Genomic DNA, 24,908 nt, shown 5'->3' on the forward strand with positions numbered 1-24,908 from the left:
TACTAATTAGCTAGAAAACTCTGAAACTGCTGACCAAAACAGAACTGAATTACTCACAATGTGCATCTGCTCTTAAAAAACAAAAAGCCCTTATCTGCAGCTTTCATATGAGGTTTCAGTAAATGCAGGATGGAAAGTCCTACACTGTCATGTATGGTATTGTACACAGTCGTGTGGTAAGTTTATATAATTTACCTGAAATTTTCCTTTTCTGAAAATCTCATTCCAACAGAATTCTCACTTCTGCATCCCAGCTTTATAGTCCACAGTTGGGATGACGCTTTGGAGACTGACAATGGCATAATTTGCCACCTCTCTCCCAAAGAAGTCTTCCACATTTCTGGTGTAGCCTTGAAGATGTTCTAACATACACATAGTTATGGTACCAACTCACTATCCTTACAGCTAAGGAGAATTGGATTGGGAACCCATCAATGCTGTTTTTAATCAACTAGAAGGGCTGCTATAAAAACATATCAAACCTGAGGTTGAGTATGCTCTACTGCAGCAACCCTCCCATAGGTCAGGGATTATCTATATGACGCCTCTCAGTCTGGGGGAGACTGACATGAGCCACAAATCAAACATAGGTCTTACTGAACCAAATTCTTAGCTTACACCATTAATAGAATGAATTGAAAAAGCAGCATGTGAAGTTAGTGAGTTTGCCAATCTATACAGAAAATTTTCTAGAGACTGTACCTTTTAAACCCTACAGGGACTTTCTATAAAAAAAATATTTCCTGTTTACTTGTTGGGAAAATTGTCACTGAATATTTTCAAACAGGAAAATGGTACAAAATTATGACCATTGTAACTGTGCTGATGTCACTGCTTAAAAAGCACATTATCTACTAAAATTAGTCTTTTCTGATTTGATTCAATAACAGGACCCCTGGGACAGTTCAGAGCCCAGACCATAGCAGTTCTACCTAACCTAATCTAGACTAATGTGCACCTTCAGCAACTAATTTTATACTGTTAAAAATGACTATAGGTTTGTTTCTGCTGTCATTACAGGACAAAAAAATTGAAGGTAGCATGAAGGTGACTGACTGCCAGGGCCGGCTCCAGGCACCAGCTGTGCAAGCTGGTGCTTGGGGCGGCAGATTGTTCGAGGCGGCATTCTGCCCAATCCTAGGGCGGCACGGCCGCTTTTTTTTTTTTTTTTCCGCTCTGGCCGCCCTGTAGGGGGCTGCGGCGCGGAGAACCAGAGCGTCCTGCAGGGCAGTCCTCTTCCTTCCCTTCCCGCTGACTGGAGCAGAGCCCTCGCGGCAGGAGGCGGCGCAGCGGGAGGGGTCGCGTGGCAGTACCCCTGCTGTAGCCTGGCCGCCCCATTCTCTCTCTCTCTCTCCTGCACGCTCCCGCCCCCTCCACCCTCCCAGCTGGTCCCCCTGCACCCACGCTCCGGCCGCGCCGCAGAGTTTTTTGGTTTTTGTTTTTTTTTCTGCTTGGGGCGTCCAAAAAGCCAGAGACAGCCCTGCTGACTGCATAAGCCTATTTGCATATCTACATAGCAAAAATACCAACACATTGCCTAAATAGGTGGGTTAAAGACAAAAGTTATCCACCCCAACTCCTCCTTAAAATTTGAAAGATTGCCTTCATAGCCACCCACAAGCCAGTGTGCTTAGGTGAATGGCTATGCCTTTCACCCTGCCCTGAAGTCAACAAACTCTGTCTTGGCAGGATCACAGTGTTGTTAAGTTGGGTGCTTTGGCTAAATTATTGCCTAAAACCAGTCCTGAGCTGCAGAAATATTCATATTGCATTAGTCTGTCCTGACTTGTTTTGAGAGCCCTTCAGAGTTCTCATCCCTTTGTTAGTGGCCTGCAATAACTTGTGTTTATTAACAAAATAAAAAGAGGCAATGAAACTCTGAAAGCAAAGTCAGATGCAATATGAGAAGGGCAGAAAAATCACATGGTTAATGAAGCAACGTGGTGAGTCTGTCCTTATAAAATCAGCAAGACAAGATTTTGGCAGATGGTTCTAAGTGGCAGAAATACAAAACTGCTTATCTTGCATGAATCCATGCAGAGGTCAGACAGGATGATCCTGGTCCCCTTGGACATCCAGCACCCTTTAAAAGACTTAAGATCTAGTTCTGGTTACATTTTTACAGCAAAATTATCCAGGGAATGGATGATTTTAGTTATTCAAAGAAACAAAGTCCATTTTTATGCAGAAAAAATAAGAAGGGACTTCACTGACATTCCCATAGTTCTGAAGGAAATAATAACAGAGTTAAAATCAGACACAGGGAGATCAACGCAAGCTAAACAAGCTTGGGGAGCTAAAGTAGTTCATGCTTCATTCCCTTTTTCAGATTATTGTGTCACAGTTTCAGGATAACTGCACCTTTGACAGTCTCCGAAGTGTGTTCAAGGAACGCCGTCTCAAGCCTCCAGCTATCACCTGTCATTGGGATGGGACCCATGTCCTACCCCCCACCCCCCTCAACCAGGAAGTTAGACTTCCAGCCTCCTTGCCTTCACTCTGATTCTCCCCAAGCAGCTTTGGTAAACGTCAAACCCCTGCTCTTTGTCTTCTCTCCAAGGACAGTGACAGTGATTTACCAGGAACCAAACAGCCCTTTCAAAGCAGAGTACATTTATTTAAAGACAAAAGCATACAGAGAAAACATATACAGCAACAACAGGATCTAATTGCTTTACCAGTATCCCCCCAATAGTCCTATGGAGACTCTGGCAGGTTCCATTCTTTCCAATCCTTCAGGAGGATGCAGTTTCCTCTTGGACAAAAGGTCAGGACTATCCATTAAATCAAAGAGACCACCCCCCTGTCAGGTTAAACTGTGCCTTTTATACCAAAACACTTGCTTTGTCTTCCAGCCTCCTGAAAACAGGTAAAACCAGTCACTGCCCTTTTTCCCCACGAGGTCAAACTTCAAAAGGCTAGGTATCTGCATAACCAGCTTTGGGATTTTGCATTTCTCAACCCTCTCTCTGCTCCCCAATAAGCCAGGAACACCCACATACAAAAGTCTGTGGATATTTGATGGGCTATATCATCTTGCCCTTCTTAATATAATGGACTTCAAAGTTTTCATGCTTTCCAGGGGATAACTGTATCACAAACATACAGATAACCATACATTAAATACAATAGTTTCAAGATAGCGCTACATTAATCATAGCTGTTACATCTTGCATTGCTGGGGGCAACATAAACATAAAGGGGGGGAAGTGCTTGTAGATGAGGAATCTTTGGCCTGAATTTCCAGAGGCAGCCTGTGATTTTGAGAGCCTGTTTTCGGTACCCAACTTGAGACACATGAAGGGGACCTGCTTCTCAGAAGGCAGGTGCTCAGCAGTTCTGAAAATCAAACCTTTTTTGGATGTCTCAGGTTGAGCACTCCAAAATGGAGGAAACCCAAATCACTAGTCATGTCTAAAAATGTAGGTCTAAAAAAAAATGTCTGTATAAAAATGGCACCACCTTACTTAGTAGAACTCCTCCTGTATTCAGTCACATGTGCTGATTTCAGTGACAGAAATACATTCTAAAGGATTCAGGTTTGAGGTTCTGATTATGGCCCACCTCTACTAATTAGCTTACCCAAACATCCCTCCATATGCTAGTGGCAGATGGATACATCTATCTAAGGTACTTGTGTGGCCCCCATTACTGTAATGTCTGGGTGCCTCACAATCTTTTAATATATTTATCATTGCAAACACACTGGAAGGAGAATTGCAGCACAAAGAGACTAAGTGACGTGCCCTAGGTCACACAAAAATCTGTGGTAGAGAAGGAAATTGAATCTGTATCGCTGAGTTCCCAGGCTAATGCCCTAACCACTGGACTATCTTTATATGAGACAGAAGGTAATGAATGTCCTGCCTCTTTTGTTGTGGTGTCTAAAACAAATACAGGTTGTGAAAGCAAACGTAGGGGGGAAAGTCCCTAAGTCACACTCATCCTATAACAAGCTCTGCTGGATTTTCTAGTTCCAAATTTCCCATGAGTACAGAATCTTCTGATACTGAAAGCACCTCAGCTCTTGGGTTCTCACACTTAAATTGTATGTAACTATTTAAACAAATATGCTGTTAACTTTAATTACACCTGGGAGAATTCTGCGCCACTGCGTATGAGCAGAATTTTTGTCCCCCACAGATTTCTTTGCTTCCCCGCAGAAAAATGACTTTGATGGGGAAGCAAAGGAAAGCTACAAGAGTGGTCATGCGACCCTCCCCAGCAATATGTTTCTGGTGCCCAGCTGGCAGAGAGGTTAATCACTGTGGGGCATGTAGCTACACACCGCAATGTGGACACAGCCTGCTTTTCACTGTGGTGTGTAGCTACGCATACCCTATACACTGTCACAAGAGGTGTACTATGTATACATAGCCACAGATCACCAAAAGCACTCAGCTTTCTTACTAACATCCTGTGAAAAACTGGGTCAAAGTCAATTTTTCTGTCCTTCTGTCAAAGCTTTTCATAGGATTGATACAAGTAACCTGAGGGACTGTCTCACCCTGTGTGATTGTGACTATCCATGACAGTTGCATTCCAATGGAACAATAGTGCTGTCACCCTCTAGAGTGAGAGATTCATGTTTGCAGAGATAGAACTTTCTTGGTGAGTGGCCATACATTTGGAACTCATTCTTGGAAGATATCCACATAATTACAGACATCAGCATATTCAGAACAGAATGTAAACCCCATTTCTTTGAGCCTGCTTTCCCACTGTATCAGAATCAAAAGAAAGAGAAATTGATCCCTGTTGACAGGGAAAGGGGAAAAAAGAAATATCTTAAATTCATTATTTTGAAAGGTGCTGAGGTACAATGGAGATGAGCACTAAAAGTGGTAAAACAAAATTCAAAATTTGAAAATTGTGATTGAAAGAGGACAGTTTTTTTTGTGAAAATGTTCACAAAACAATTCATCCTTTTTTTCGACCATCTTTAATGAGCACTCTATAAGAATCTAGATAGATGCTATTTGTTTAATTCCATGTAGTTTTACATTAAGCTGTATCCTGTAGGTAGACGGCATTATTACTTATCCTCAGAGCATTACTGTGAGCAGTCATAAGCTCTTTCCAACAAATGCACCACAAAGAGACCAAGCATATGCTTGGGTGTGGGTGAAATATCCAAAGCCTCAGCTATCATTTCAACCCCTGAGTCTTCTGATGTCTGACAAAATAAATGCACTCTTCATTTTGAGATTTTTTGCCTTTTTTTTTTTTAACACATCATTCATCAGTTTTTGTCCCCTAACTTTTCTCTCTATCAGCATTTAGAATGGCAGGCACTGTTACCAGTTTATGTGAATAATACATCAGTACTGTAATTCTCTGACAGAGAAGGAGAGAAAATGGAAAGAGGAAATAAGCACTGAAGATACTAGCAGGAAAAGTTTTGTCATCTGTTACAGGAAGGAGAAGAATTAGGAATGATGATAGGAAAGGAAAGAAGATGTAGCAAAGCAACACAAGGTTATACTTTTAAATACATTGTTGATTTCCACCATGTTACAATTAAATAAAGTACATAGGAGACATTACACAACTGTTTTAGTGCTTGAAACTGTAGGAGGTGTGGCTTTGGAGGAGTCTTGTGACACAGGTGTTTTCCACCCTGGCTAGTCAGTGTCTTAAATATTTTTAAAGCTCTACATTTTGCACCTGGCAATCTGAGAGATTGTCACTCTATCCACGGCCACATTTCAGCTAACAGTCCCCATATTTAATAATCTAAGGGCTGGAGGAAGGATAGTCTCAGGGTCAGAGTCACTGCTGCCTTGCACCTTGAGTAGTCATTTAACTGTAATGTAGCTAGAGTTGCCCTACACTCTCCATGTATTCAGTTGCTTATAACTTCGCCAAGCTTTTAGTCCTTTCATTTAAGATTTTCCATGCTAGGTGTCTGCCTCAGGTTGAATGTTTTTTAGAAACTTCCAGATAAAATAGTTCAGTCATTTCTGAGAACAAAATAGGGGAAAAACACATTTTTGCCCATGTTAAAACAAATTCTTATAACCATTTCATTGAGAACTCTAGCGCCTTCACGCTTTGGAGCAGTAACTTGAAATTTGACAAGGTGATTGTCCTAGAGTTAGGAACATGCCTTTTGCCCTCCCTATGAAAAGACATCCAAATTTGTTCATGCTGCGAGACTCCAAAAATTTAGTTTGCACATGCTCAGTAGACTAAGTTTGGCAGTTTAATTACCAGAAGATTTCATCTGCCCTGAGCATGCTCCATCACAACACAGATCCTACATGCTGACTGGACTGAGTACGCACCATCCCTACAGTTTGACTGAGCATGTTCCAACCTGGAATTTCAGGGGCTGGGCAGGACTTTCCATGCAATTGCTCTTCTTTGTGCCTCAATTCTTCATCTGTAATATGAGGATAATACCACCTAGTCTCACAAGGGTGTTGTGAAGATAAAAGTCACTAATATTTGTGAAACATGCTGAGAAAGTTCATAGAGGAGGTGTGGTGGGCCTGGCACCACAGTGCCCCTTTGTGGCAGGGGTAGGATGGGGTGTCGGCACCTCGCCACTCTCAAGTTTCTGCGCCCGCCTCTCTGTGGGCAGCCAGTTGTGGCCTAATGGCCCCCTTCCACACAATCATTCCTGTCTGGCGAGATAGTGCGGCCTAGTGGCCAGGGTCCATACAATTCCCCTCGCAAGCAAGGTAGCGCAGCCTAGCAGCCAGAGTCCATATAATCCCCCTCGCAAGCAGGGTAGCGTGGCCTAGTGGCCAGAGTCCCTAGGATTCCTCACAGTTCGGGGGTGAGGTGGTGGGGGACCCGGGCCCGCCCTCTCCACCGGGTCCCGACCAGGGCAGACAGGGGATTGTCGTGCGGGAGGGGATGTGGAGCGCTGGTTCTGGGAGGGAGTTTGGGTGCAGGAGGGGGCTCGAGGCAGCGGGTTGGGGTACAGGAGAGGGTGCAGGGTGCTGGATCTGGGAGGCTCTCAGCTCAGGCGGCTCCCTGCAAGTGGCGACCTGGCCTGGCTGCTCCTAGGCAGAGTCGCGGCAGTCGGCTCTGCGCATTGCCTCCGCCCGCAGACACCGCCCCCACAGCTCCCATTGGGCGCTGTTCCCAGCCAATGGGAGCTACAGAGCTAGTGCTCGGGGCGGAGCAGGTGCAGCGCGTGGAGCCGCCTGCCACGCCTCTGTCTAAGAGCAGCTGGGACAGGTCACCACTTGTAGGGAGCTGCCCAAGGAGAGCGCCCCCCGATTCTGGCACCCTACATCCCCTCCCGCACCACAACCCGCTGCCCCAAGCCCCGTCCCGCACCCAAACTCCCTCCCAGAGCCACCCCATCTCGCGCCCCAACCCGCAGCTCCACACCCCCTCCTGCATCCAAACTCCCTCCCTCTTAGTTAACCAGCATTTTTCACTTACTGGCACCCCCTATTCCCCCAACATGTCACATAAAACAGCTTTTACTGTATATAACTTGGTTGGAGAAATAACTGAGGTAAATCTTGGGAAGTGCTATGAACTTCAAAGGACTTTTTAAAACTTTGGTTTGAGGTTTTTATCCCCCTCATGCCATGTGCTCTGAGCTGAAGCCTCAGCTGATGGGAAGAGACCACTTGCATGACTCATCTTCACAGGAAGGTTAGCAGAACAGCAATAAGTCTTTAGTCTTCTTGCTGATGTGATGGTTTCTCAAGCAAGACATAAGGCATTTCCAGTTGCAAAATCCAACCACAGCCCATCTGATATCGGTGAGTCTCCTTTTTCAGGAAGCACGTAACAATTTTTGTAGAAGAACAGCTGTTCACAATAATTAATGTCCCTCTTCCTGGATGGTGACTCACATAGTCACAGAGGCTCACACTACACCTGCTCAAATATTATACTAAGGATTTCAGTTTTTATTTTATTTAATTTTTTCCCCTGGAATTTATCAGAGTTTATTACCACAACAACAAAAAACAGTGAAAATCAGTGCAAAAAACTACTGATTTCTCTGGGTAAATATCAGGGTCTATTTTGGTGGATGGAAAGACAGGGCAAAAAAGTATTCAGTAGATTAGTGCTTTGAATTCTGTTCATTTATGTGGTTTGCTGCAGAACTAAAACAGAACTCAAAACACAATGCCACCACTGAGTTTAAGAAAACAATACATCTCTAATCCCAAAATAAAACTTTTCATTTGAATAAACGGTTTACTGTTGTAGACTTAGAACTATTAGCCTATAAATATTTACATTTAAAAATTGGGCCACACCATTTTCAGCACATACACTCAATTTCATCCTTTTTTCCTGTTTTTGTTTTTTTAAACTTTTGAATACTTCCTTGTGTTCTGAGACGTATTCTGACACAGATTTTAATTTTCCTCCCATTTTAGTGAGTCACATCTTTAAATCGTTATCTGCTAACAGCTTGAAATGTGTACATAGTGTGTGTGAGTTTTATCAGTACATTCTGATGTGCACGCACTTCAAAGCTTCCGTGTGTGTCTATTTGTTCATTGTATGTATCTTCTAGATTAATACATAGCCTTACTTCAACCGGCAGCTTTGCATATACACACACAGACTAATGTGTTATCGTAATACATATATCTCATGCAGTGTATTGTATTTTCCTAATAAAACAAGTTATTTTTATATATTTGAATGCTACAAAAGTAGGGTGAAAATCGGAAAAACCTGAATAATACTTTTTGTAAAACCTGAGAAATTTTCAGTAAAAATCGGTTTAACTGAAAATGAAGGGGCTTAAATATTGAATACAGATATTACAAGTGAGAGATAACTTTGTGCTCTAATCAAAAACTGCTTCTTGGGCCTAGTATAATCACAGGAGAAGTCATTCTTCCGCTCTACTCTGCTCTGGTTAGGCCTCAACTGGAGTATTGTGTCCAGTTCTGGGCACCGCATTTTAAAAAAGATGTGGAGAAATTTGAAAGGGTCCAGAGAAAAGCAACAAGAATGATTAAAGGTCTTGAGAACATGACCTATGAAGGAAGGCTGAAAGAAGTGGGTTTGTTTAGTTTGTAAAAGAGAAGACTGAGAGGGGACATGATAGCAGTTTTCAGGTATTTAAAAGGGTGTCATAAGGAGGAGGGAGAAAACTTGTTCACCTTAGCCTCTAAGGTTAGAACAAGAAGCAATGGGTTCAAATTGCAGCAAGGGAGGTCTAGGTTGGACATTAGGAAAAAGTTCCTAACTGTCAGGGTGGTTAAACACTGGAATAAATTGCCTAGGGAGGTTGTGGAATCTCCATCTCTGGAGATATTTAAGAGTAGGTTAGATAAATGTCTATCAGGGATGGTCTAGACAATATTTGGTCCTGCCATGCGGGCAGGGGACTGGACTCGATGACCTCTCGAGGTCCCTTCCAGTCCTAGAATCTATGAATCTATGTATTGTACAGCTAGTGCAGGTAGCAATGCCTATAGATAAGTATCGGGGCATCCTTTCCATTATAAGACCCTTGTTGCCATTGCTTATAATTTTACCAAATTTAAACAGTTTAGTTCAGGAATTTTCCATGACAGGTGTTTGCCTAAGGCTGCTGTTGCTTTTTAGCAAAATTTCAGCTGTAACAGTGTGTCTGTTTCAGAGACCAAGGTTAAGGGAATATGTTTTGCCCATGTTCATTTTTTGCTCTCAACCATTTTGTTGAGGTGCTCAGAGCCTGCTTGAAATGTGGAAACAGTGGAATCTGGTTGAAAGGCCTTATAATGTTCATTGCAGGTGGTAGGGTTGCCTGGTGTCCAATTTTCGATCGGAATGCCTGGGCGAAAAGGGACCCTGGCGGCTCTGGTTGGCACCGCTGACCAGGCCATTAAAAGTCCAGTTGGCGGTGCAGCAGGGGCCCGGGGCTAAGGTAGGTTCCCTATCTGCCCTGGCTCCGCGTGGCTCCCAGATGTGGCTGTCATGTCCCAGCATCCCCTAGGCCCTAGGGGGGCCAGGCAGACTCCGCATGCTGCCCCCGTCCCCACCGCCGGCTCCACAGCTCCCATTGACTGGGAACCATGACCAATTGGATCTGCGGGGGGCGGCGCCTGCGGACGTGAAGGCAGCACGCACAGTGCAGAGCCGCCTGGCCGTCCATGCACCTAGAGGCTGCAGAGACCTGATGGCTGCTTCCTCAGAGCCGTGGTAAGCGCCGCCCAGATCCCGCACTCTCCCACACCCCAGCCCCCTGCCCCAGCCCAGAGTCCCCTCTTGCACCCCAAACCGCTCATCCCTGGCCCCACACCAGAGCCCACACCCCCAGCTGGAGCCCTCACCCCCTCCCACACCCCAACCCCAACCCCCTGCCCCAGTGTATGATTGTGTGATTAGAAAGTTGGCAACCCTAACAGGTGGACTACACTAAAGTACAAGTAATAGATGGCTAAATATGGGGGGAAGTAATTTGTGTCCTTTTCAAAGAAGGGGGCTGGGGAGGAAATGTATTTTGGGAACTGCTGCGGTAGCAGAAGAGCATGTACTGGCAATGGGAATGAAGGATGGTCCCATGGTTAGATAGCAACCTAAGATTTAGGAAACACAAGTTCAATTCTCTGCTCTTCCAAGTGTCCTGTACGACCTTGGGCAAAATACTTAGCCTCTTGGTGCCTGTTCCCCACATGGGCAGAGATGGGGGGAGCATTGGAGGGCATTGCCCCCCACTACCCAAACTGGATATGTTGCAGAGATGATGCATGAAGGGGGAGCACCTTGATTTCTCCCTTCTATTTGGCCCTGATTCCTCCCCACAGAGGAATGTTTGCAGGGGCAAGCGGTGACATGTGGCTAGGTCAGTTTCCCCACCTGGGCTGTGTAAGGGGAGGTGCAGGAGAGCACCTCCTGATACTTCACAGCACAGCGCAGCTGGGGAAACTGACTTGGACACACAGAGCACCTGGTGTTGCTGCTTCTCCCCAACTCCCTAGGGGGGCACAGAGGAATGTTCAGGGGATGAGGGGGCGAGCAACAATGCCAGGCGCTCTGTGTGTCCAGGTTTGTTTCCCCACATGGGCTGCCTAAAGGGAGGGCAGAAGAGCAGCTCCTGACCCTCTCCCTCACAGCAGAGCTCTAGCTTGGGCTCATTTCAGTTTTACCAGCCTATAAAATAAGAGACTTGCCCCAGAAACACAGGCATCTAGACATGGGGGCCACATTCTAATCACCGCTGGTAACATGTAGCAAGTGAACATAAGCTCTGACCAAGTGTCTGTGCAGTGTACAACATTGACTGTGTCAAGCCCAGGTGAGTGGCAGAGTGAACAGGGAAGGTTAAATGTGAGTGGAATGTGCTTAGGCAGATGAGCAAAGGGGAAAGGCTTTAGCGATGGATTTGTTCAATGTGTGCATTGCATATTTATGTATCTCTAAAACCTGGGAGACATGTTTCAGTTACATGAAAGTGCTGGGTTCTGTTTAATCAAGAATTTGTTTTTACGCTAATGTTGATTTTTAAGTGGTAGCTGGTAAACATGGCAAATAATTAAGTTACAACAAAAAAAATGAAGGGTGATTAAATAATGGACGTAAACTGTACTTGTGATTTCAAGTACACTGTAATTTAAGTTTCAGAGTAACAGCCGTGTTAGTCTGTATCCGCAAAAAGAAGAACAGGAGTACTTGTGGCACCTTAGAGACTAACAAATTTATTAGAGCATAAGCTTTCGTGGACTACAGCCCACTTCTGTAGTGGGCTGTAGTCCACGAAAGCTTATGCTCTAATAAATTTGTTAGTCTCTAAGGTGCCACAAGTACTCCTGTTCTTCTTTTTACTGTAATTTAAGTACCACAACAATTGGTAAATCCAAAAATTAGACCTATGCCTATTATTACCCTCACCTAGAAGTCAAATTACACCTATGGTTCCCCATCTGTACAACTGGGGCTACAGGGCCTGCCCTGCCTCTCAGGAGCAGCCTGGGGAGAACCAGGGGAAAGATTGGGAAGTGCGCAGGTGCTGAGGAGGTGGGACCCCTGGCAGTACCCCAGATAAGCTGTTCCCACTGGATGGAGCGGGGGAGGAATGTGAGGTGGGGCGAGCATGAAGCTGCTCTGGTTGAGCAGCTGTAGCTATAACCCCCATGGCTGGAAGTTTGAAAATCCAGGACAAAGCAGGGGCCAGAAGCAGGTTTCCAGCCCGGCCTGGACAGCTGGGGTGGCTCGTTTCTGTGTGAGCTCACAGCGCCCTCTAGAGGCTGCTCCCTGCTCCGCTTCATGCCTCGTGGCTGTGAGGAGGAACAAGAAGGGAGGGGGACGGGCGGAGGAGTTGTTGGCGTTAGACCCGTTGACCTCAAACGGGTGGGAGGGGCCTGTGCGAGAGCCGAGGGCGGGGTCACGCGGAGGCAGATCAGGGATGAGGGAAAAGTTGCAGTGCGCAGGCCTCGCAGCGCGACCCCAGGCGGCGCGAGACACTGTGGCTGACAAAGTGTGCAGCGCTGCTCTAACTCCGCCCCTCCCACCACGAAAGCTACGGGGTCTCTTGCTCACTCCCTGCCCCTCCTCTCTGGGACTGGTGGGAGCTCGTGGCAAGGGGCGTGGCCTTGCTCCCTCCCTGCCCCTCCTCTCCCGGCGGTGGGGGACGTGGCCTCGCTCCGAGGTTCTGTCCCTCACGGGGCTGATTCTGAGCGCGCCTGCGCATCCGGCGGCCTGGCCTGTGGTGCGCTGGGTCCCTGCGTCCACCCGCTTGGTGGCCACGTCTCCCGGAAGATGGAGCTGAGCTGCCGTGTCCGGCCTGCGGCCTCTATGTAGCCGCTGCGGTCTCCGCCGCCGATTTATCCCCCACATCCCTCGCCCGGGCGCTCCCGCGGAGGCAGGGCGGGCGCCGGGACAAGGTGAGGCCGGGGCTGAGCTGGGGCCTAATAGCGCGGGAGAGGCGGGCGGAGGGGGACGGGAAGGGCTTGGTGGGTGGGGGTTAAGGGCGATTCCTCATTCTGAGCCGCCTGCTCCCTCCCCCCGTCTTGCGCTGCCGCTGCCGACCCTTCTGTCCCCGGCCCCGTCACTGGTGTCCGCACGGCTGGCGCCAGTGTCTCCTCCAGGGTCCAGGCAGGGCTGTGGGCTCGTCTGGGGCCCGGCTCCCCCGAACACAGGCACAGTGTGTCATCGCTGGCAGCCTACGGGGCGCTCAGGACTGGCAAAGGTATATGGGTGCCTAACCCCAGCTGACCTTCTCGCCTTTAAACGTCTGGCCCTTAGTGCCCATATGGGCCCTTCCCTCCAACATAGTTAAAGGGGTCCACACTGTCCACAAGATTAGGAGTTGCACCTCTTGTAAAGCAAACTATTTATGTTGGGGGAGGAGTTCCTGAAAGTGCCTCTGGAGAGGTCTGTATGTCAAAGGTCAAAGAAACTTTTTTCTACTATACACCTGTGGTTATCAGCATTACTTCCTATTTCCCTCTCCATCCCAATTTGTTTTCCTTTAATCTGCTGCAAGCAGACCATCATTTTATGATTATAGGGGTTGCCACAGCTGCTATCAGGTGTTGATGCCCTGAATGACTATGCTGGTTTAGTAGCTAAAACTCATTCCTCTACAGTAGGGGTAGTCATTTGAATGGACCCCAAAATCTTTTTATTTACTTATTATTGGGTGGTTAAACACTGGAATAAATTGTAGGGAGGTTGTGGAATCTCCATCTCTGGAGATATTTAAGAGTAGGTTAGATAAATGTCTATCAGGGATGGTCTAGAGTAGACAGTATTTGGTCCTGCCATGAGAGCAGGGGACTGGACTCGATGACCTCTCGAGGTCCTTTCCAGTCCTAGACTCTATGAATTATAATTATTTAATTATTTTCTCTGGAGTCTGGACCTTAACTATACATTGACTAAGAAATTTGGACCCTGACAAAAAATAATTGATTACCCCTGCTCTACATTTTCCTGTAAGAACATCTGATTTGGAGTCCTTCCAGTAATATGGCATGTTAATGGATGAAACAAGGACAAAACTATTAACATAACCATAGTTTACAACAAAGATAAACCAAATGCCTCAGTTCATCAACATATATTTGAACTGTAACCATTTTGTATCTTTTTGCAGCTCACGCTTTTGGAGTTCAATTCTGTAGATTTTGTCAATAGACATCCATTATGTCTTGGTTTGCTGATCTTGCTGGAAAGGCAGAGGACCTTCTCAACAGAGTCGATCAAGGAGCTGCATCAGCTTTGAGCAAAAAAGATGGTACAGGGAACGTAATATATGATGATACAGATTTGGAGTCTGCCAGGGAATATCCTGAACTGCGCCAGCAAACCGGAGAATTGAAATATCAGACATCATCTAAAGCAACCTATATCTCCTCAGCAGCTGAAAATATTAAACACCAGAAAGCTACAATCCTAGCTGGAACTGCAAATGTCAAAGCCACATCCAAGATGTCTTCAGAGGCCTCTTCTCCAGCAGAAAGTGTTTCCACACCCAGACCTTCTTCCCAGTTTGTGAGAAGGAAAAAGTCTGAACCTGATGATGAGCTTTTGTTTGATTTTCTCAATAGTTCTGAGAAAGGAACTAATGGACGGATGGACCCTAAAAAGGAGAAGAGCAAGACAGTTGTTCTTCAGAATCACTCTCGGACTTCAAGCATTAGTTCTGTGCCTACAAGTACACAAAATGTAAAAACTACTGAAGACAGTTCCATCAGGAGTCGAAGCCATGGTAGCTAACTAGAACTATATATTGAACATAGGTATATTTAAAACCATGTTATGTGAAGGGAAACAAATTTACTGACAGTAAATGAAATAGATTCTAATATGAGGGAAAGGTGTTCTAGAGTAACAATTACATGGTTGGGAGTCAAGAACCTCTTAATTCTAACCCCAGCACTTCTATTGATTCACTGGGTGGCCTTGGAATAACCTTACCTATTTCCCTCCATTTCTCCATATGTAAAATGGGTATAATAGATGCACTGCCTCACGAGAGTACTTAGTTGATAGCAGTACAGTTCATTGAATATTTAAAGTACTGTAAGTGCATGTATTAGTATTATTAAATCAAATCTATTCTGTTCACTTATTGTATTTGGTAAAAAGACTTAGAAACTATAATAAGGGGAGAGCTAATTCTCAAAATTTTGAGATGTTTATAGTTAAGAGTTCTTATAACTCTTTAATGATTAATCACAGCTAATTCAAGACGTATTAACTGTAGATTCATGTCACATGGTACCCTGATTATAGGTCACATTATAAGCCAATCATTGGTCTTTTTAGTTAAGTATGTCTCTTAGTGCACCTGACATAAAAGAGAATCCATAACTTTTGTGGGAGCTAGTTGTAAAGTGGAGATAGGTTATTTGTGCATTTTATAATTATTGACAAAAATAAATGTATTGTCACACAGTGTCTGGTTATGTGAAGACTGTATAAACTAAAAAGAAGGGAATGGCCTTAGAACATTTTAACTCTAGGGCAGGGGATTCAAGAAGTATTGAACAAATCTTGCTTGGATTTATGGTGCTGTTTTCTTGGTGTGTCAGTATTCAGAATTAATGGCCCACCCCATCTCCCTAGGGCATTGTGTGATGTGGACTGTTGAAGGTGGAGCAGGCTTGTTGGTGAGCACAAGGTGAAGTAAAGAGTATGAGGACAGTTTAAAACACTGGATTCAAATGGACACCCTTGCTTTGTATTGACTTCAGTCTGCATTCACTGGTTTTCATCCGGTTATCCATGGTGGATACACTGAATCTGAAGTAAAATTAACATGGGCGGAACAGCTGTTTCTTTATTCTCCCTGCATGTCATACTGTTTCATATTGACACCAATGCAAGGCTTTAAAGATAAGGCCCTATAGTATATGCTCACTGGCATCAAGAATGTTCTATAAGACTTCAGTAACCCCCTATTAGGAATCCAGATCCTGGGTGTGTGTTTTCTGGTGACTTTGTCAGAGCACTGTCAGCTGTTAGTTTAGAGTGTTCTTTCTATCAGCATCCATTCTATAAAAGAGAATTGCTACTTAGTTCCCATAATTCAGGGAATTTATATGCAGTTAGGATTTCTAGATACATGAAAATTACAAGGAACTTTTGAATAGTATTACAAAACCTCTTATGGAAGTATGATATGAGGCAAGAATAAAGGAAATATTCCACAGCCTACTACAGTGCTTCAAATCATTGCAATTTCCAGTGTTTCTATAGTAAACATTTCTTTGGTGAAAAGTGGCTCCCCCAAAAATAGATTGATTAAATACTTTGAGGCCAAGTGGTTAGTAAAGAAGTTGGTGAGGAGATGGGTATAATTGAAGTAACCTTAATAGACTATCTTATATAAAGTGAATACACTACACCCATCTGTGTTTGGATTAGATTTTTGAGGCTTGCTGTTGGCAATATAATTCATAAGAATGAAATTTGAATGGCTTATACATGACATCAGAACTCAAAGATGAAAAATTTTACTTTGGAAATATGTACAAGTGTGTGTATCTTTAGAATATTAAGTCCTAACAGCCAGCCAGTGTGAACTTGGACATTTATATTAAAAATAACACACCTCTTGCTGACTGTATGTACAGTGTATTCTATAACTCTCTGAAGTTTTCTGCAGCATAGTCATGAAAATGTTAACATTTTCCCACCCGATATGACTTTTTGTTATAACCAATTGCTAAACGTTATGCCATCTGTGGCTGTTCTCGCTACACTGTACAAATCATCTGCATTATACTATGTAACCAGAATATGGTACTATGTAGGTCTATATATATATATATATATATATGGATCATTGTATGGCTACTCACAGTAAATAGACCAACAAACCTACCTGATGTAACTCAGATTTCTTTGTACAGAAACTCCTGACGGCTCTGATTCTGGATTGGATACACAAGTGGATGTTACCAAAGATTCATCACTAAATACAGCAACTAATCCCAGCCTTTCAGCTAATGATGATTGCAAATCGCATGAACTGTCCAATCTTCGCCTAGAGAATCAACTGCTTCGGAATGAGGTTCAGTCTTTAAATCAAGAAATGGCTTCATTAATTCAGAGATCCAAAGAAACACAGGAAGGTAGTCTAGTTTGGAAGCTTATATTTCAAAATATTAACTGGTTTTGAGATTCTAGTAAAATAGAAACTAGTACTGCCTCTCCATCAGTGACTTGTGTTCAGATTCAAGTACTCCTAGTTAAATCTATAGATGTGGTTTGTTAAGCATAGTGATTCCTGACCATCTAAACGAGTACTAAGCTGGAGAGAATGAAAAGTATCTTTGAGCTATCCACCTTAAGCTCATTAGCTCCTAATGAATTTAAGACAAAGATGTTTTCATATGGTGGGTAACATGGCCTTCACTGAAACCATCTGGAACAAAAAAAAATTTACTTGCGATAGTTGGGAGGAGTAGTCGTTCAACAACGACGACAACAACAACAACAAAATAATGAGTGGTGATTAAAGGGACACAATCAAGTTAATTAGTCCCAACATTTAGATTGTGTAAAAACAAGGTTTAGGAAAGGCTACTGCTATTAGAAATGTTTACACATTTTAAAAAAAGTCTGACTTTTTTTTTTTTTTAAGGGAATAACAATCCCCTGCAATATTTGAAACCCAAACATTACGGCATGTATTATGCAAATATATGATGCCCAGAAAGTGACAGTCTAGAAAATAACAATAAAAAAGTCAAATTGACTAGTCTATATGTTCCTTGCCTAAGCTAATTGAAATGCAAAATCTAGTTAAAAGCCAATTAAATTTGTAATATTGTTTAACTAATCAAAGTGGATAATACCACAGGTTAGGGAAATCTTTTTTTAAAACAGTAGTGCATATGAATTTTAACCTAATAATTTTGAGTAAAGGTTAAAACTAATATGGTGTTCAGTTTAAAAACAAACAAACAGTACAATCTCAAAGATGTCATCTTAACACTGACTCTAGTAGTTGTGCCTTTTTAAGTTTTATTTTGTGCTTCAACAGCTTGAATTAAGAGAATCTGCTCTAGTGTTTGAGTCAGCTCTCACTTTTTTCAATGTTATATAAACTGAACTGGTTGCACTTAATTTTTTCTTGTATGGATTGTGACACAGGCGGCATTCTAACCATGTGGCATCTAATACTATTTATTTTTTCTTGAGGCAGCAGATTTTATTGTATATATGCATATATATCCTTTTTCTTTTTTGTAGAATTAAAGAATGCCAGAACAAGGGTAGAAAAATGGAATGTTGACCATTCAAAGAGTGATAGGGTGGTTCGAGAACTTCAAGCTCAGGTTGATGATCTTACAGAAGCTGTTTCTGCCAAGGATTCCCAACTGGCTGTGCTGAAAGTGCGGTTGCAAGAAGCTGATCAACTACTGAGTACTCGGACAGAAGCCCTGGAAGCATTACAGAGTGAAAAATCACGGTACTTTAAAACCCATTCCAAATAATAGTAATAGGTTGGAAAATTCAAGCTATAAAGATTGGTGTTAACAATTGTCATTTTGACTACTGAAATCATTTTCCTATACAAACGTTCCCCAGTTTACGCAAATCCGACTTACGCAAACCCACACTTACGGAAAAAGTTCCGTAAACGGGGTGGTATTTTTTTTTTTTTTGCGTAATTGTCGGATAGACGCCCCCTACTTACGTAAAATTCGACTTATGCAAGGCGTTCCGGAATGGAATGCTTGCATAAGTCGGGGAGTGTATGTATATCTAGATTTGAGAATTTTAGTTAGAAAAAATGTAAATATTATTTAAGGCTTGATTCAGATATCCTTATACTTAACATAAGCGTGCCATTGACTTCAGTGGGAACAGGTCAGAGTCCTAAATAAGATTAATTGCCACTTGCTTGTGTCAGTGTCTGTTTGTGACTGAATTGATATAATTGTTCAAATGCATTTTATATAAACCATTTGTGTAATTCTAATATTTGAGAGAGAAGTCTGAAACTTGAGATCTCACATTGATAAAGACTATATTTGGCCAAAAGGGCAAATAAAATGTTTGCCTACAAGTGTAAGAACTTTCCTGTTTGTGCCCACATTGGGTGTTCATTAGTCAGTTGAATACTTGCTCCTTTATTTAAAAAAAAAAAAAAATCAAACCTAACAGTAAAATTCTTCAAGTTAGAAGTAGAATTTAGGCAACAGAATATGTGGGGTGCTCTTACTTTTAGATGAGCTGTAGGTTTTATTCTTACTATTTTACCTGTGTTCTGAACCAGTGTTTAAGAAAATATATTTGTAAAATTTTTTCTGCATTAGAAAAGAAAAACATAGCAAAGTGAAAACCAAGCAAACCATTTAATTAGCACTGTCTGACATAAGAGTTTGAAAAAATCACCTTATTGTTTCTACCTTGAAAGCATAGTATATATGCTTACTTTTCAATGACATTCTGTAATACTCTTTTAGAATAATACAAGACCACAGCGAAGGGAGCAGCCTGCAGAATCAAGCCCTTCAAACTGTGCAGGAGAGGCTACATGATGCAGACTCCGCATTGAAGCGAGAACAAGAAAGTTACAAGCAGATGCAGGTTAGATGTGAAAACGGAGGTGGAGTGTCGGATTCTGCTTTTGGGTTCCTGAAATCCAAGATGCTAAGTGCCCCTCAACTCCCATTGACTTTGCCTGGAGTTAAGGGTTCTGAGTACTTAGCAGGATCTGGCCTCTGAAGTAGGTGTCCATTGTACACTAATTTATTCAGCTTTTTTACATTTTATTTTCCAGATTCCGTGGTGAAACAGTCCAGAAACTATTGACCACTTTTATTGTAGTTCTGTTTTTACCAGACTTTGTTAGTGTTTAAACATAAAACTCCTCTTTAAATAGATTTGTGAACTCATGTTGCTACTAGATTACTGAACTAGTTTTAATCTTGTTTACTTTCCATAGTTTATACTTTTTGCTTATTACTTAACTGCACTTAATTTGGATTTGGATGCACAGGGGCTTGTTGGGGGGTTCTGGGTGCAATGGTAGTGGGACTCTGCAGGGGGGTCCAGATGGTTGGGTCTCAGTGGGGGGCGGGTCTAGGTTTGGCGAGGATAGGACTCGACAGGGGGTCTTGGTGTGGGGGGCTCATTGGGGGAGGTCTAGATGCTGGGGGAGTGGGGTTCAGTGGGGCGGGGATCCAGATGCAGCTGGTTGGTTCTTGGTAGGGTGGGGATCCATGTGCAGGTGGCTCATCAGGATGGTCTAGGTGCAGGGGGAGTGGGGCTCGTCGTGGGGGGGCAGTTCTGGGTGCCGGGGGGTGTGAGGCTTGGCAGGAGGGTCTTGGGTATAGATGCATGGGGGTTGGACGGATGTGGGAGCAGCTCCCTATACAATGATTTCCCCCCCCTGCAACTGAGGCGCAATGGGTGCAGGAAGTGCGGCGGGGAAGGAGGGGAGAGTTTTAAGAGCTTCCTACAGCCAGGGAGAAATCTGGGGGTGGGTCTGACGTGGCCCCGGATGCTGTGCAGGGGAAGAGGAAGTCCCATCTTGCCCAGCCAGAACTAGCAGCTGTGCCTAGTGCAGGGTAGGAGCCACCAGCTAGGTCTTCCCTAGTCCCGCCTCCTGCCCCACAGTGATTTACTTCTCTGCCGGCTGCCCTGGGCACCCGAAACATACTGCTGGGATGACGGCCCTTGTGGCTTCCCTTTGCTTTCCCATCAGAAAGTCAGTCATTTTTCTGCAGGGAAGCAAAGAAATCTGCGGGGGACATAAATTCTGCACGTGGCGCAGAATTCCCCGGGGAGTAAAAATTAGAGGGAACATTGGTCTAAATCCCAAGTGGACTGTGTCTTTTCAAGAGGCGATTTGCTCATTTTGTCAGTCATATGGCTTAAATAATAGGATGAATTTTCTTTACTCAGTAAAGAAAATATCTGTTGTTTAATGAATTAGATCTGGCTGCTTTCTAGGATTTAGCACTCCATTAAATTTAGTGTGAATTTTGTCTGAATAAAAAGTACTGAAAAAGATTTTAACCTGGAGGGAGTGAATGTCTTGTTTCTTATATAGTCAGCGTTGAAACCTCTTTTTTGCTAACTGAAAGTTGGGATTGTATTAATTGTTTAAACTTTTTTTGCCACTAATAGAATGAGTTTGCTGCTCGCCTTAGTAAAATGGAAGTTGAGCGGCAGAACTTGGCAGAAGCAGTTACTGCAGCAGAACGAAAATATGTGGATGAGAAGAGGAGAGTGGAGGAGCTTCAGCAGCAAGTCAAAGTAACTAAAAACAACTTGGAGTCTGTTAAACAGGAATTGGTGGACTACAAACAAAAAGCTACTCGCATACTCCAGGTAAGAATGCAACTCCCTTCTGACTATAAATAACTGAGAAGAAATGCAGGTTAATGCAAAAACATTGACACGTGATTTTAAAATGGAATGGAGCAATGAATCATTGGAATGGGTCATCATGTTTAATTTTGTTCCATTTATGTTTTCTACATCTGATCAGTGATATATTTGCCTTTGGACTCTTTATATTAACAGTGTATTATAATGGTGCAATAGATCTTAAAATACAGGATGATAGAATTACATTTAATAGAATCCCATGCCGCTAAAGACTGAGTTAGATAATTGACATGCAAATTAAAATCCTGATCCTGCAATAGAATCATAGAAGATTAGGGTTGGAAGAGACCTCAGGAGGTCATCTAGTCCAACCCCTGCTCAAAGCAGGACCAACACCAACTAAATCATCCCAGCCAGGGCTTCATCAAGCCAGACCTTAAAAACCTCTGAGGATGGAGATTCCACCACCTCCCTCGGTAACTCATTCCAGTGCTTCACCACCCTCCTAGTGAAATAGTTTTTCCTAATATCCAATCTAGACCTCCCCCACTGCAACTTGAGACCATTATTCCTTGTTCTGTCATCTGGTACCACTGAGGACAGCCTAGTCCATCCTCTTTGGAACCCCCCCCTTCAGGTAGTTGAAGGCTGCTATCAAATCCCCCCTCGCTCTTCTCTTCTGCAGACTAAGGGTACATCCAGACTACCCGCCGGATCGGCGGGTAGCGATCGATCTATTGAGGATCGATATATCGCGTCTCCTCTAGACGCAATATATCGATCCCTGAACGTGCTCCCGTCGACTCCGGAACTCCACCAGGGCGAGCGGCGGTAGTGGAGTCGACGGGGGAGCCGCGGCCGTCGATCCCGCGCCGTGAGGACGGGAGGTAAGTCAAAATAAGATACGTGGACTTCAGCTACACAATTCCATAGCTGAAGTTGCGTATCTTACATGGACACCCCTCCCCCCCAGTGTAGACCAGCCCTAAATAAGCCAAGTCCCCTCAGCCTCTCTTTGTAAAACATGTGCCCGAGCCCCCTAATCATTTTCGTTGCCCTCTGCTGGACTCTCTCCAATTTGTCCACATCCTTTCTGTAGTGGGGTGTCCAAAACTGGATGCAGTACTCCAGATGTGGCCTCATCAGTGCCGAATAGAGGGGAATAATCACTTCCCTCGATCTGCTGGCAATGCTCCTACTAATGCAGCCCAATATGCCGTTAGCCTTCTTGGCAACAAGGGCACATTGTTGACTCATAGCCAGCTTCTCGTCCACTGTAATCCCTAGGTCCTTTTCTTCAGAACTGCCGCTTAGCCAGTTGGTCCCCAGCTTGTAGCAGTGCATGGGATTCTTCCGTCCTAAGTGCAGGATTCTGCACTTGTCCTTGTTTAACCTCATCAGATTTCTTTTGGCCCAATCCTCCAATTTGTCTAGGTCACTCTGGACCCTATTCCTACTCTCCAGTGTATCTATCTCTCCCCGCAGCTTAGTGTCATCTGCGAACTTGCTGAGAGTGCAATCCATCCGATCATCCAGATCATTAATAAAGATGTTGAACAAAACCGGACCCAGGACCAACCCCTGGGGCACTCTGCTTGATACCGGCTGCCAACTAGACATCGAGCCATTGATCACTACCTGTTGAGCCCGATGATCTAACCAGCTTTCTATCCACCTTATAGTCCATTCATCCAATCCATGCTTTTTTAACTTGCTGGCAAGAATACTGTGGGAGACCATATCAAAGGCTTTGCTAAAGTCAAGATATATCACATCCACCACTTTCCCCATATCTTCTCCATATCTGCAGAGCCAGTTATCTCATCATAGAAAGCAATCAGGTTGGTCAGGCATGACTTGCCCTGGATGAGTCCATATTGACTGTTCCTGATCACCTTACTCTCCTTCAAGTGCTTCAAAATGGATTCCTTGAGGACCTGTTCCATAATTTTTCCGGGGACTGAGGTGAAGCTGACCAGTCTCTAGCTCCCCGGCTTCTCCTTCTTCCCTTTTTAAAAGATGGGCACTATATTTGTCTTGTTTTTTTGTTTTTTTTCCCAATCGTCTGGGACCTCCCCCAATCGCCACGAGTTTTCAAAGATAATGACCAATGGCTCTGCAATCACATCAGCCGACTCCCTCAGCACCCTTGGATGCATTGCATCTGGCCCCATGTACTTATGCATGTCCAGCTTTTCTAAATAGTCGTTACCCTGTTCTTTCACCATTGAGGGCTGCTCACCTCCTCCCCATACCGTACTGCCCAGTGCAGCAGTCTGGGAGCTGACCTTGTCTGTAAAGACAGAGGCAAAAAAAGCATTGAGTACTTCAGCTTTTTCCACATCATCTGTCACTAGGTTGCCTCCTCCATTCAGTAAGGGTCCCACATTTTCCCTGTCCACTTTCTTGTTGCTAACATACCTGTAGAAACCTTTCTTGTTACCTTTCACATCCCTTGCTAGCTGCAGCTCCAATTGTGCGTTGGCCTTCCTGATTACACCCTTGCATGCTCAAGCAATATTTTTATACTCCTCCCTAGTCATCTGTCCAAGTTTCCACTTCTTGTAAGCTTCCTTTTTGTGTTTAAGCTCACCGAAGATTTCTCTGTTAAGCCAAGCTGGTCACCTGCCATACCTGCTATTCTTTCTGCACCATCAGGATGGTTTGTTCCTGTGCCCTCAATAAGGCTTCTTTAAAATACAGCCAGATCTCCTGGACTCCTTGCCCCCTCATATTATAAAGTTTGTGGGTGGACCACTGCTCTGATGTGGAGCAGCGCTACAGTCTGTGGATTCCAGGCAGGTGTAAGGGTTCACCCACATGGATCAAATTGCAGGTTCAGTACCTAAGTGTGTGTGTGTGTTATATATATTACAAAAATGTTAAATGTAGTTTTTAATTTTAGTTTCATGCCTGAAATTTTAGAGCCAAGTCTTGCTGAGAGATTCAAGCATGGATCTTATATAGTAGGGGGAGTGGAGCATATGTATTTAAGGGTAGAATTTAATAGCATCTTTATTAATACAAAAGCATTTTTAATCTTTCAGTCTAAAGAAAAGTTGATAAACAGCCTAAAAGAAGGCTCTGGCATTGAAGGGCTGGATAGCCTTACTGCAAGCACCATGGAATTAGAAGAACTGAGACATGAGAAAGAAACACAGAAGGAGGAGATACAGAAATTAATGGGGCAGATACAGCAGCTGAGAACAGAGCTACAGGTAGATATCTTTATATGCAGTCCTTGTAGTTAACCATGTAAGTATGTGGGATTATAGTGGCCTTCGTGTTGCTTCTATTAATACGACTATAATGGTATTCAAGATACCTTGTTACGGTTGGAACAACTATTATGCTGCTTTTAACATTTATTTATTAGTATTTTTTTTTAAAAAATCTCTTGTGGGCGGGAGGGATAGCTCAGTGGTTTGAGCATTGGCCTGCTAAACCCAGGGTTGTGAGTTCAATCCTTGAGGGGGCCACTTAGGGATCTGGGGCAAAAACAGTACTTGGTCCTGCTAGTGAAGGCAGGGGGCTGGACTCGATGACCTTTCAGGGTCCCTTCCAGTTCTATGAGATAGGTATATCTCCATATATTAAGGTTTTTTTTATTATTATTAAGAGACAAATGCTTTGTCATTGATACTCCAGTTTCTCTCCATTCTCCTTGACCACTCCAGTTCCTAGGGTAG

The 24,908-nt window shown here is 43.8% G+C and overlaps 1 protein-coding gene across 1 annotated transcript in view; it reads left to right on the forward strand.

The window, feature by feature from the left end:
• The first annotated feature begins 12,565 nt into the window (after positions 1–12,565).
• GOLGA5 (golgin A5) overlaps positions 12,566–24,908 on the forward strand; it is a 31,576-nt gene continuing 19,233 nt past the window's right edge. Inside the window, exons 1-7 of the mRNA XM_054027156.1 lie at positions 12,566–12,803; positions 14,018–14,632; positions 16,782–17,003; positions 18,127–18,346; positions 19,347–19,470; positions 21,016–21,219; positions 24,267–24,437. Coding sequence (XP_053883131.1) covers positions 14,068–14,632; positions 16,782–17,003; positions 18,127–18,346; positions 19,347–19,470; positions 21,016–21,219; positions 24,267–24,437 — 1,506 coding nt within the window. The 5' untranslated portion in view covers positions 12,566–12,803; positions 14,018–14,067. The remainder of the gene's footprint in view (positions 12,804–14,017; positions 14,633–16,781; positions 17,004–18,126; positions 18,347–19,346; positions 19,471–21,015; positions 21,220–24,266; positions 24,438–24,908) is intronic.

This window comes from Malaclemys terrapin, chromosome 4 (assembly GCF_027887155.1).
Source record: "Malaclemys terrapin pileata isolate rMalTer1 chromosome 4, rMalTer1.hap1, whole genome shotgun sequence".
In the NCBI taxonomy this organism is placed as follows: Eukaryota; Metazoa; Chordata; order Testudines; family Emydidae; genus Malaclemys; species Malaclemys terrapin.